Source organism: Electrophorus electricus, chromosome 25 (genome assembly GCF_013358815.1).
Source record: "Electrophorus electricus isolate fEleEle1 chromosome 25, fEleEle1.pri, whole genome shotgun sequence".
Taxonomy (NCBI): domain Eukaryota; kingdom Metazoa; phylum Chordata; class Actinopteri; order Gymnotiformes; family Gymnotidae; genus Electrophorus; species Electrophorus electricus.
In genome coordinates this window covers 283,725-295,993 of record NC_049559.1, presented here as the reverse complement: position 1 = coordinate 295,993, position 12,269 = coordinate 283,725, and the positions used below count along the sequence as shown (strand labels likewise).

The 12,269-nt window shown below is 42.4% G+C and overlaps 1 protein-coding gene across 2 annotated transcripts in view; it reads left to right on the top strand.

Annotated features, from left to right (window-relative positions):
* The first annotated feature begins 6,850 nt into the window (after positions 1-6,850).
* The window catches only part of frmpd4 (FERM and PDZ domain containing 4), a 45,138-nt gene continuing 39,719 nt past the window's right edge, over positions 6,851-12,269 (top strand). Inside the window, exon 1 of one of the 2 annotated variants that reach the window (XM_035522800.1) lies at positions 6,851-7,269. In XM_035522800.1, coding sequence (XP_035378693.1) covers positions 7,202-7,269 — 68 coding nt within the window. In that variant the 5' untranslated portion in view covers positions 6,851-7,201. The remainder of the gene's footprint in view (positions 7,270-12,269) is intronic. The other variant, XM_035522801.1, reaches the window with a different exon arrangement.

Sequence of the window (12,269 nt, the reverse complement as noted above, 5' to 3'; positions counted from 1 at the left end):
AAATATTATGAGTAGCTGCAGTTCATACTGATATTAAAGCAGCTCAGGTATTCAGATATAATCAAAGGTATAAATTTGCCAGTTTTATATGCTAGGCTCAGTATATCTGGACCCTCAAGTCATTAAAGGTGTGAAAGATGTCACTAGTACGTCAGAGTAATATTGTTTTGTTTTAATTTTTAGTACATTCACCTGTTTTAGTGGACGCCGGCAAATTTGAGAATGATTTAGGAATAATGAGTTGTAACAGGTGAGATACCACACTAAGTTGTGGGGCCGGGATATCCAGCTGTTTGTAGTTAATCATAATGCTATAATGTTAGCTGGCCATGCCTGAACACTAGACTTCTTTGTGTATAGACGCACACATACACACACAGAATCTCTCTGAATGAGGTTTGTCTGAATGGAGTGTCTTCAGTGTAGTGTCTACAATATCTACAATATCTGAGGTGTCTAAAGTGTAGTGTCTGCAGTGTTTGCAGTGTAATACCTGCAGTGTCTGTAGTGTAGTGTCTGCAGTGTTTGCAGTGTAATACCTGCAGTGTCTGTAGTGTAGTGTCTGCAGTGTTTGCAGTGTAATACCTGCAGTGTCTGTAGTGTAGTGTCTGCAGTGTTTGCAGTGTAATACCTGCAGTGTCTGTAGTGTAGTGTCTGCAGTGTTTGCAGTGTCTGTAATGTAGTGTCTGTAGTGTCTGCAGTGTCTGCAGTGTAGTTTCTGCAGTGTCTGTAGTGTAATACCTGCAGTGTCTGTAGTGTAGTGTCTGCAGTGTAGTGTCTGCAGTGTCTGTAATGTAGTGTCTGTAGTGTCTGAAGTGTCTGCAATGCAGTGTCTGTAGTGTAGTGTCTGCAATGTCTGCAGTGTAATACCTGCAGTGTCTGTAGTGTAGTGTCTGCAATGTCTGCAATGTAGTGGCTGCAATCTCTGCAGTGTCTGTAGTGAAGTGTCTGCAGTGTAGTGTCTACAATGTAGTGTCTGCCATGTCTGTAGTGTAGTGTCTGTAGTGCAGTGTAATACCTGCAGTGTCTGTAGTGTAGTGTCTGCAATGTCTGCAATGTAGTGGCTGCAGTGTCTGCAGTGTAGTGTCTGTGGTGTAGTGTCTGCGGTATCTGCAGTGTCTGTAGTGTAGTGTCTGTGGTGTAGTGTCTGCGGTATCTGCAGTGTCTGTAGTGTAGTGGCTGCAATCTCTGCAGTGTCTGTAGTGTAGTGTCTGCAGTGTAGTGTCTACAATGTAGTGTCTGCCATGTCTGTAGTGTAGTGTCTGTAGTGCAGTGTAGGTAACATAAAATATAGTCATTTTAAGATGGATGGCAACAAAGCAATAGAAACTTTCAAAATCTAAAACACTGGAAAAACATAGTTTAGGCATAGTTTAAAATGTCTCTGGGGATGTTAAATCATATCAAATCTAGTCTAAAGAAACCATTTCTTCTCTGATTTTTGAGCTCATTTAAGAATAAGATACTTATTTCTCAGCTGGTTTTAAGTTTTAACTTGTTTTAAATATTTTTTCCTACTGGGATTATTTTATTTGCCATATTATTGCATTTATTTCAAAGAATCAGCCAGATAATTTTGCCTTTTCAAAACATAATTACCCACTAAAGCAGTATAAAGCTTTTACTAGAAAACCTAATTAGAGATTAATGAAACATAAGATATTGAAAAGTAAATACATAAATTATTCAGTCTGAGGAGCCCTTATGAAAATCCTGATGTGCACACCTCTAAATCCTAACGTGCACACCTCAAAATCCTGAAGTGCACAACTCTAAATCCTGAGGTGCACACCTCTAACCTGAATTTCCAAGAAAATGTGTTAAAGTAGGAAATTATGTAATTTAAAGGATTGTGTATGAACATGTGTTTAGATCTTCTGTTACTTCCAGCACTAACCCCACCTTCTCCAGAGGAACTGGTAACAGATATCTCTGCACATGATACGAGCATATGTCTATAAAATGTCACTGTAATCTGACCCCTTAGTGCTGATCCTCCAGCATCTCACACTGGCTCCTTCTGGTTTAAGATAATCTTTAAAGTTGCTTCCACCTACTGGATCACATTCCAAAGCCGCTGCTGATCTGAAGGTTGAGTTTTGCCCCTTTGAGCTGCGTTTTGTCTGGGCCTTTTCTGACCCGCATGCTCCCAGTAATGTCCTTTGAGTCTTGCTATGACAGAACGGAGCTCAGCCTGTATGTGGTTCCCGTTTTGGCTCAGAGGTAAATGGGAATCCTTCATTTCTGAATGCAATGCACTTGTATACCATCATTTTCTTACAAGAACATGTGACTGGAACATGTGTTTTTAGATGTATATGCTTAAATTTATTATATATTAATCTTTTGTAAGGAATAAATCAAACTTCAGAATTATTTCAGAAATATTGAGCATAAACAAACCTGATACTCCTGACACTGGAGACTATTTACTATTTATACGTCAGATTTGTATTCTTGTTTGAGAAGTTTAACCATGTGATGACCAAATCAGCACAGACTCTGGCGACCTCTGTGAGAGTTGAAAATATTCTGCTGTTACTCTAAATGGCCTTAAACTGAACCACCTCAGTGCTTCAAAACACGAATGATTGGTCCTCTGCTTGCACTGGATCAGTCTCGTAACTGCACTGCACTGTGGGCATCCAATTAAACACACACACACACGCACACACACACACACACACACACACACACACACACACACACACACACACACACACACACACACACACACACACACACACACACACACACACACACACACACACACACACACACTTTGATGCTTAATTCAGCTGCACTGGCAGAGAACCTAAAACTACAGCCACTTCAGAAAGCCATATTCTTTTATGGGAATATGTAAAATTGCCAGACACTAACGTATGCAGCTTGACAGGGCCAGAGTCAATGCACATCCAGAAACTGCACATTAATGCTCCACATTTGTGGCTCGCCAAAGGTTAAGACTTCTCCTGAATCTTGACAATGGCCAAGGCCCAAATTTTGATTCCACAATCTCAGATGTGCTTTTGTAAAAAAAACTCATAACACGACTCTTATCGTAAGAGAGAAGGATGGGTCATCCTGATCCTCACCTCTATTAGAGGCCTTTGACTTGTCTGCAAACAGCCACAAGCAGTGGCATTTCATTATCAAATATTTGCTATGCACTGTCACTAAAGATAATTCATCCTCAGCCTGTTAGATCCTCCTACTCAGTACTGTGTTCTGTTTGAGGTTCTGAATAATTTCACAGATCCCTCCTTGATTCCTAATCACTCGTCCAAAAAAATCATGTTCAATTAATTTCTCTAGTAAAACTTATAAGGATGAGGGCTTTAATGGCATTTAATGGCAAGACTCCTTGGTCCTGCCCTTTACCAGTAAGAGTGAAGATAAACTTCATCTGTGTAAGGAGAACGCGAGCAATCACAGCCAGGGCAGAGAGGTTAGCATGACAACCTCCTGCTCCATCCCTCAGCTCATTAACACAACTGATTAAGCATCCTCTGATAAAAGACTCGCAAATTCTAATTACCATGTGAAGGAAGTGTGACATTATCTGCTAACGCCAGTGAAATGGAGCCATGCTATGGCTGTGTCCATGTTAAGATCCTAGCATGATGAAGTCTCCACTAACCCCAGGTTGCCCATTAACCTATAAAAACAGATGCTTATTCTCTAGTTCTAAAGAGCTCACATTTCTGTGGTCGCTGTTGTAGAAGAAGGAATTCTACAGTATTTCTCACTTGGCTTCTCAGATGGTTCTCTGTGACAGGTTATGGAATCATATTTTTACCCTGGAAAAAAACTAATTTTGAGTGTTGATGTTAGGTTTAAGTTCATTTTATTAAAAATTGGTTAAATGTACATCTGTCCTTTTCTGCATTATACGCAAGATGTCATCACGAGCTTTCATTTAATATATTTGACTGTTTTTTCCACAGTATATCACTTGAAACCCTCTGGTCCTGAGTTCTTTTCAACCTCTGGTTTCAAAGGCTTTTTCCAGGTTTGAGAGTCATGTCAACACTGCAACAATGACGTGATGAACAAAGCAACATTTCCTCACAAGGTCAGGGGTCAAAATCCCTCATGTATGATAACCCTAATCTCAAGTATGATGACCCTAACTACAGGTATGATAAACCTAATCTCAGGTATGATAACTCTAACCCTCAGGTATGATAACCATAATCTCAGGTATGATAACCCTAATCTCAGGTATGAAGACCATAACTACAGGTATGATAACCCTAATCTCAGGTATGATAACTCTAACCCTCAGGTATGATAACCCTAATCTCAGGTATGATGACCCTAATCTCAGGTATGATAACTCTAACCCTCAGGTATGATAACCCTAATATCAGGTATGATGATCCTAACTACAGGTATGATAACCCTAATCTCAGGTATGATGACCCTAATCTCATGTATGATAACCCTAATGTCAGGTATGATGACACTAATCTCAGGTATGATCTGATCTTAAAATACTTGACAGAAGTAAAAACATCTTGGATCTGGGTCTTGCATTTCTCTCTCTCTCTGTCTGTTTTCATTTAAAATATTTTATATGATGAAATGCACAGAGAACTGTGGAAAATCAGGGCAGCAACAGTGTAAAATGTGTGATTTTAAAAATGCTATTCAATAATTAGTTTAATTCCACAAAGAGCTTTAATAATTAAATACATTAATGTACTTGAGCTGTATTCGCTTTAAATGTTCAAATCAAGTTGCTGTATTCTAAAGGGAAGCCTGCACTCAGGTCACAGTAAAGTGGAAGTACTCATCTTGTTTTTTTACATTTTTATTTGTCTTCCATCTTTAAAGAAAATTTGTGCTTTCTGAAATTAAAACAACTAAAACATTAGGGTTACTGTTTCTTTAAGACAGACAATAACCTGATTCATTGTGAAGTGTTACCAAAATCATGGCTTGAAGCAGAGGAACAAAAGGAGATTCTGTGTCCTGATAAACTGTGAAATGTCCACCCACTCATAGATCCCACAGGGTTGACTTTCAAAGAACAGTAATCTTGTAATTGTGAATAGTAATTTAATTGGATTAGCTCAATCAGAAACTAAATTAGTCGGATTAGGAGACCGTGTCTGTAAAACAACATGCAAGCGTTTGTCATTACCATGTGGGTGGTCTGACTAAGGCATCGAAGGCGAAATGGATGAAGTATCAGTGTTCTGTGTAAAGAGAGCTGTATGTTGTGAGTGTTGAGGACGTGTTTGTGCGGGTGCATATGTAGCCGGTGAGTATAAACCCTTGACCTGTGCTGTAGTTGTGGAGTATGAACCTTTGACCTGTGCGGTAGTTGTAGTTGTTGTTATGTTGTCACTACCTCTGCATCTTCCTGGATGTTTTTGTTATTTTCGTTGTAGGTATTTTCTAGTATTTTTAAAACATAATCTAGAGAAAGAGACACAGCTTGCTATGTGGAGAGAAAAATTATATTTTTTTAGGCGACAGCTGGAGTAAAGGATGACTAGATCTGCTACCCTGTGTAACAGAGTCCTGAATAATCTGAGTGGTACTGTCAGCACAGTGATACAATTGTATCCAAAAATAACTTGTCTGTTATCACAAAAGTCCCACCTCCCGTTTACCACTGGTGAAAATCATCTTAATGTGCTGCCCAAGAGTAAAATGTTTGTCTTGGACAGGCAGGTGTCTGCAGTAGTAAAGTGGGCGGCCTACTGAAGGTTATCTTTAATCATTTGGAGTCTTCCATTTGCACTCGTGTCCTTGGTGAAACCAACTCGTCTATCCGCAACAGATCTACTCCTAATATGCTTCCTGTATTCTCCATTCCACGTAACATATAAAAACGATATTGAGGCTGCTGATCGAAGCCAAACGAGTCTTCCTCTTTCTGTCTCTAATTCTGCTTCACTCCACTCTCACCTGCTCCCACATACGTCTCTCCCTCCCCACCCCTCTCTCTCTCTCTCTCTCTCTCTCTCTCTCTCTCTCTCTCTCCCCAACCCTCTCTCTCTGTCCCCACCGATCTCTCCCTCTCTCCCTCTCTCTCTGTCTCTCTCCCCACCCCTATCTCTCTCTTTCTCTCTCCCCACCCCTCTCTCTGTCTCTCTCTCTGTCTCTCTCTCTCTCTCTCTCCCCTCTCTCTCTCTCTCTCCCTCTCTCCCTCCCTCGCTCCCCACCCCATCTCTCTCTCTCCGTCTCTCTCTGTCTCTCTCTGTCTCTCTCTCTCTCTCTCTCTCTCTCTCTCTCTCTCTCTCTCTCTCTCTCTCTCTCCGTCTCTCTCCCCTCTCTCTCTCCCTCCCTCACTCCCCACCCCTATCTCTCTCTCGCTCTCTCCCTTTCTCTCTCCCCACCAATCTCTCTCTCTCTGTCTCTCTCCCCACCTCTCTGTCTCTCTCTCTCTGTCTCTCTCCCCACCCCCACCCCCCCTCTCTCTCTCTCTCCGTCTCTCTCTCTCTCTCTCTCCATCTCTCTCCCCTCTCTCTCTCCCTCCCTCGCTCCCCACCCCTATCTCTCTCTCGCTCTCTCCCTTTCTCTCTCCCCACCAATCTCTCTCTCTCTGTCTCTCTCCCCACCTCTCTGTCTCTCTCCCCACCCCCACCCCACCCCCCCCCTCTCTCTCCTTCTCTCTCTCTCTCTCTCTCTCTCTCTCTGTCTCTCTCCCCTCTCTCTCTCCCTCCCTCGCTCCCCACCCCTATCTCTCTCTCGCTCTCTCCCTTTCTCTCTCCCCACCAATCTCTCTCTCTCTGTCTCTCTCCCCACCTCTCTGTCTCTCTCTCTCTGTCTCTCCCCCCCCCCTCTCTCTCTCTCTCTCTATCTCTCTCTCTCCACACCACCCACGCTGTTCACTCTATGCGGCTCCGCTTCCGATTTCATTCGCGACGCTCGCGCCGCCGAAGAAACCGGAGAATAGCTGCAAATCACGCGAGCGTGCCCGTTGTGCTTCGCGTGCTCCGTGCCGAGCCCCGTCTGTGATTCGCACCTCGTTACGCTGCCGCTGTCGCGAAGTCTTGCCACGTTATGATTCTGCGATTGAAGTGAAGTTGGTTTGGGAGGATGTAGCCCGGGGCAGTAAGGTAACGCAGGGTGGATCTGAGGCGGCTACAGCCATGCCGGACATCACTCGCCACACCTGACCGCGGCTCAGCTCTTTATCCCCGCTGCACCTCAGGATTTTGTGGCTGTGGAGGCAGCGTGAATGTTGAGCATCACAACTCGAGCGCATATGGACGTGTTCAGTTTTGTCAGGATGCCCAAACTGTCAGGGTGAGTCGGTTGTCTGCCGCCTGTTATGCGAGAAGAACATTGTGTGTTCAAATTAGCCTTTTATGGGCTTTTATGAAGATTGTTAGATGACGCGAATGCGAAAAACATACAATGTCGGAGAATTTCGAATTTCATATAATCACTACGCATTCCCGACGCGTCACGCAGGAGCTGGAGTAAAGTTACCGAGCTGTTCCGTCTTCTGTGTTGTGGTAAATCTGGCGTTTGGCTGCTGTCAAAAGCGTCTTATAATTTACAGTATTCTAAACTGGACAATGCCAAAGATAACGGCTTTTTGTTCTGCTGACATCTCAGATCTGGTCGCTACTGTAGTGCTCAATATTTCGGTAACATTTTTAATTAATGCATTTGTAGTCCTCCATTTATTTAACAGGAATGTAAGTTATTTGTGGTAGCTGACTGGCAACACACGAAAATTAAACAGGAACCCCTAGATTTCGTGAGTCATCTCACTGAGCGCCAGACCAAGTAGGCTCTGTTGTCACTCTCTGCTACAAGCTCTGCTCTAGAACATCTAGAACAGCCCACCCGCTCTGCTCTAGAGTATCTAGAACTGCCCACCTGCTCTGCTCTAGAACATATACAACTGCCCCATTCTGCTCTAGAACATATACAACTGCCCCATTATGCTAGAACATCTAGAACTGACCCCCCCACCCCCACCCCCGCTCTTATCCATTCAGTGTCACACACGTATTTAAAATGTTACACACATTTCTCACCAGCTAGTCTAATTTCATCACCTTGCACCTTTTCATGATTTGATCCTCTTAAAAGGCTGACCTTGGTTCTTCTGTTCATCACAGCTCTCTCTCAGTATATGTCTTCAAGCTTATCTTAGAAATTTAGCGTCCATGTCTTTAAAAGATTGTAAAGCATTTAATTTTTGCCACACATCTGTTGGCAGTGCTGTATTATATGACAAAAGGCCTGTGTCCATGAGTGACTAATGCACTAAGCATATTCATATTCATATTCATATTCATATTCAGATGAGAGCCCAGTGAATCTATCAGCATATGAGGCATTAAATCAGTGATTAGTGTGATGGTCATTTGTCCTGAGCAGATCAGGCAGTTCCGGTTACTGCTGTACTCTGGTGGAGAAGTCTGTTTATAACAGTGCGCTCCAAACAGCAAGAACACTGTACAGCATTTACTCACATTCAGGGCTAATTTTCTTGAGTTTTTGTCTTGACTTTTCAACTTAAAATTTGCTTTCAGTCATCATATTTAAGCTTATTTAAACTCTGATGACATAATAATAATAATACTATTATACTAATAGTAATACTGTGAGCATATGAAATTCTGTATGTTTCACAGTTTCACATAGAAACAAACAGAAAAATCTAAGATTTTGAGCGCAGAGTTTAGACCAAAATACTTTGACAGAGGCCAGTGGGTTCCATATGAATGCAGCATGGCGGCGCTGCAGAGATTCTCTCTGTCCAGGCAGGAATAGGGTGATACACTGGATCCTTCTGGTACTTGACCAAAGTATTTAGTTAGATTTTACACTCATGTACCAGAGTGTTTTGTGGCTTCCTGTCAAATTGCAGCAGTATATTTTTCAGACCAGTACCACAAATGTGATAAAGACATGGCACGCGGAACAAAAAGAGACACATGACTTATTTATAAATGTTCTATTACTTCCTGTTCAGTCTGCATTGTCTGCAGCTACGTTTGTCCCACCTCCACTGTCACTCACACATGGTCACCTCTGTGCGTCAGGTCACCAGCCTGAATGCCCTTTACTGCAGGGCTAACAATCAAAGACAGATCACTAGTCCGACTCTGAACATAACAGACTCTGAACATAACAGACTCTGAACATAACTGACTCTGAACATGACAGACTCTGAACATGACAGACTCTGAACATAACTGAATCGGAACATGACTGAATCTGAACATGACAGACTCTGAACATAACAGACTCTGAACATAACTGACTCTGAACATAACAGACTGAACATAACAGACTGAACATAACTGAATTGGAACATGACAGACTCTGAACATAACAGACTCTGAACATAACTGACTCTGAACATGACTGACTCTGAACATAACTGACTCTGAACATAACTGACTCTGAACATGACTGAATTGGAACATGACTGAATCGGAACATGACTGAATCTGGATAATGTCTTCACACCCCTCTGCACTTTAATCTGCTCTCTTCATCAAAGTGATTTACAGGTTTTCAGGTTGGTATTTCAGGTAGCACATGAAATCATAATATTATCCTTTAGGTCCTGTAATTTGGTTCTAAAATGAGAATTTATTTAACGCTATTGCATTATTACTGGCAAACACACTTTATATAGGCTATTGTGCAGTTTAGTGAATGCTATCATCAAACGCATGCTTTAGGCAGAAAATAACTGACCAGTTGTTCCTATTTACTGCAAAGATTGAATGAGAAAAAGGACAATAACCATATTTCAGGATGTGTATTTTAAATCCAGCACTCCAGATGCTCTAGGGCTGATTTCTTTGTGAATTAGATGCACTGTTGCCACTGGGAGTCAAATGTTCTCTCTGAAAGGCTTGGAGGTTTGTTTCATGTGTATTGCAAAGATCAAACTGGATTCATTCACCATGATGTGGCTGCTGCTTTTTGAACAGGCAAAGCTGCTTTTGTGAGCTCTTGCACAGGGCTTCTGTAGGATTCAAATTTGTTTTAGATATTTGAAGATAGACCAACCCTGACTCTAGCATAACACCTCCAGATATATGAAAAGAGAAGTGTTATCCCTTAAAAGTTAGAAGTTCCTGCAAAAACATCAGCATTGTGTACTTAATATTTAATGCGAAGGTCATCTTGAAGTCTGAGGGGAATCATCAGACTTCCCCATATTCTCTGTGCAGTGGTAGTGTTCCATGGCTTCCTTCATATGCCCTCATGTCTGGGTCCCTAAAGTTAGAAGCGTCTCCTTCTTGTGTAGGACACTGTATAAAAAGCAGAGTTCTTGGCAGAAGTTTGGGTACATAATTTTTAATTCATGGGCCCTAGTTCTTGTAGCTGGAGGAGATGATACTTTCAGTGTACAAACAAAAAGTATCAATGAAATCTTTACATCTTGGTCTTACGTTACTTCACAGATGACCCCAAATAAGCCTTGTATTGCTTTTCAGAAACCTGCTGCATATTGTCTGTTTCTTCTCAATTCTGTTAATTTCATTCACACTTGTTCACTTTCTTCAGATTTCCAGTTATCAACTCCTGTAGAGAAAATAGTTTGGTCATCGCTTAAAAGATTTTTGAAAAAGAGAGGAACAAGTGGAAGTTGCAGTGGAGGCCATGCATTGTGAAGGTTAAAAAGGCTGAGTCAATGACAAGAAAAAACAGTGCTTACAGACAACCATCCAGACCAAAGAACCACGAACACAGTACACTATAGCACCACTGAAGAGTGGGCCTCGAATCCACAGGGAAGACTCCCAACAAAGGCTGCCTGCTGTGCACGGCTGTGGACAGAAGGGGGCAGAGAGGGATTTTTCCCGCGCAACATGTTGAGAGCCCTGAATGCTTGAGCTCCTACCATGCAGCCACAGGCCTGACACACTGTACTCTAATCCTACATGCTCTCTGCACAGGGCAGTCAGTCATGCAGAATTAAGGCTTGGTGGAGGAACATGGGGAGGGTCTGTTAAATGCCGGGTGTTTGGTTTCTGTGTGGACTTTGAAAGCTGCCCACACTGCTCTGATAACCTCTGACATGACTTTCATGCCAAAGCTATTATGTAGCGATTATATATATTTTTCTTACTACTGGATGTGGTCTTTAGGATAAAAAAAAAAAAAAAAAAAATATATATATATATATATATATATATATATATATATATATATATATATATATATATATCCTGAAGGACCCCAGAAAGGGGCAGTTCCATCCAACTACTGCCCAATAACCTGCCTCTGTACAACATAGAACATCCTGTCAGTCATCACTGTGGCTAAGATGAGTAGGCACATGGCTCAATACATGAGCCTTCATCAAGAACTCAATGGGGCTGTGGAAGATGACCCAATAATGTCATCAGCATAGCAGTGGTAGGAGAAACCATGAGAAGATATTACATCACCAAGAGAATGAGTATACAAAGAGAAGAGAAGGGGGCCTAATACTGAGCCTTGTGGAAGACCAGTGGACAGTCTACATGGTTTGGATGTGGATCCTCTCCATATCATCTGATAGGACCGTCCCTCCAGATAGCACTGAAACCATCTCCAAGCAGAGCCAGTCACACCAAGCCTGGAGAGAACAGAAAGAAGAATCTTGTGGTTCACTGCTGAAAGGTCTAGAAGAATCAAAACAAATGACTGTTTGGCAGCTTTAGCAGCATGAAGTTTCTCAGTCACTGCTATGAGGGCCATTTCTGTAGAATGTGCCGGTTTGTAGCCAGTCTGATTGGGATCGTGCAGCTGGTTCTGGGTGAGAAAAAGAGCCAATTGATTATAAACTGCTCGTTCAAGAGCCACTATCCAGGATGAAACAACCAAGATCCAGGAGTATACCAGGATGACGGTCCTAAGTGATGAAGTGCTTAGTGAGTAACTCAGACAGCAGAAACCTGAGGAGGACGGGAATGATGAGGAGCAAGAACCATCATGGGAGGAAAAGTCCCTGCATGGTACGTACCACCAGCAGACTGGAAGTGGATGATATGAAGAAATCCTACCAATGACTGGAAAAGGCTGGACTGAAAGACACCACAGAGACACTAATCATGGCAGCACAGGAACAAGCTCTGAATACCAGATCAATAGAGGCTGGATCTAACACACCAGGCAGGACCCCAGATACAGGCTGTGCAAAGACGCCCCTGAGACAATCCAGCACATAACAGTGGGATGCAAGATGCTAGCAGGCAGAGCGCACATGGAATGCCGTAACCAAGTGGCTGGCATAGTATACAGAAACATCTGTGCTGAGTTTGGGCTGGAAGTTCCAAGGT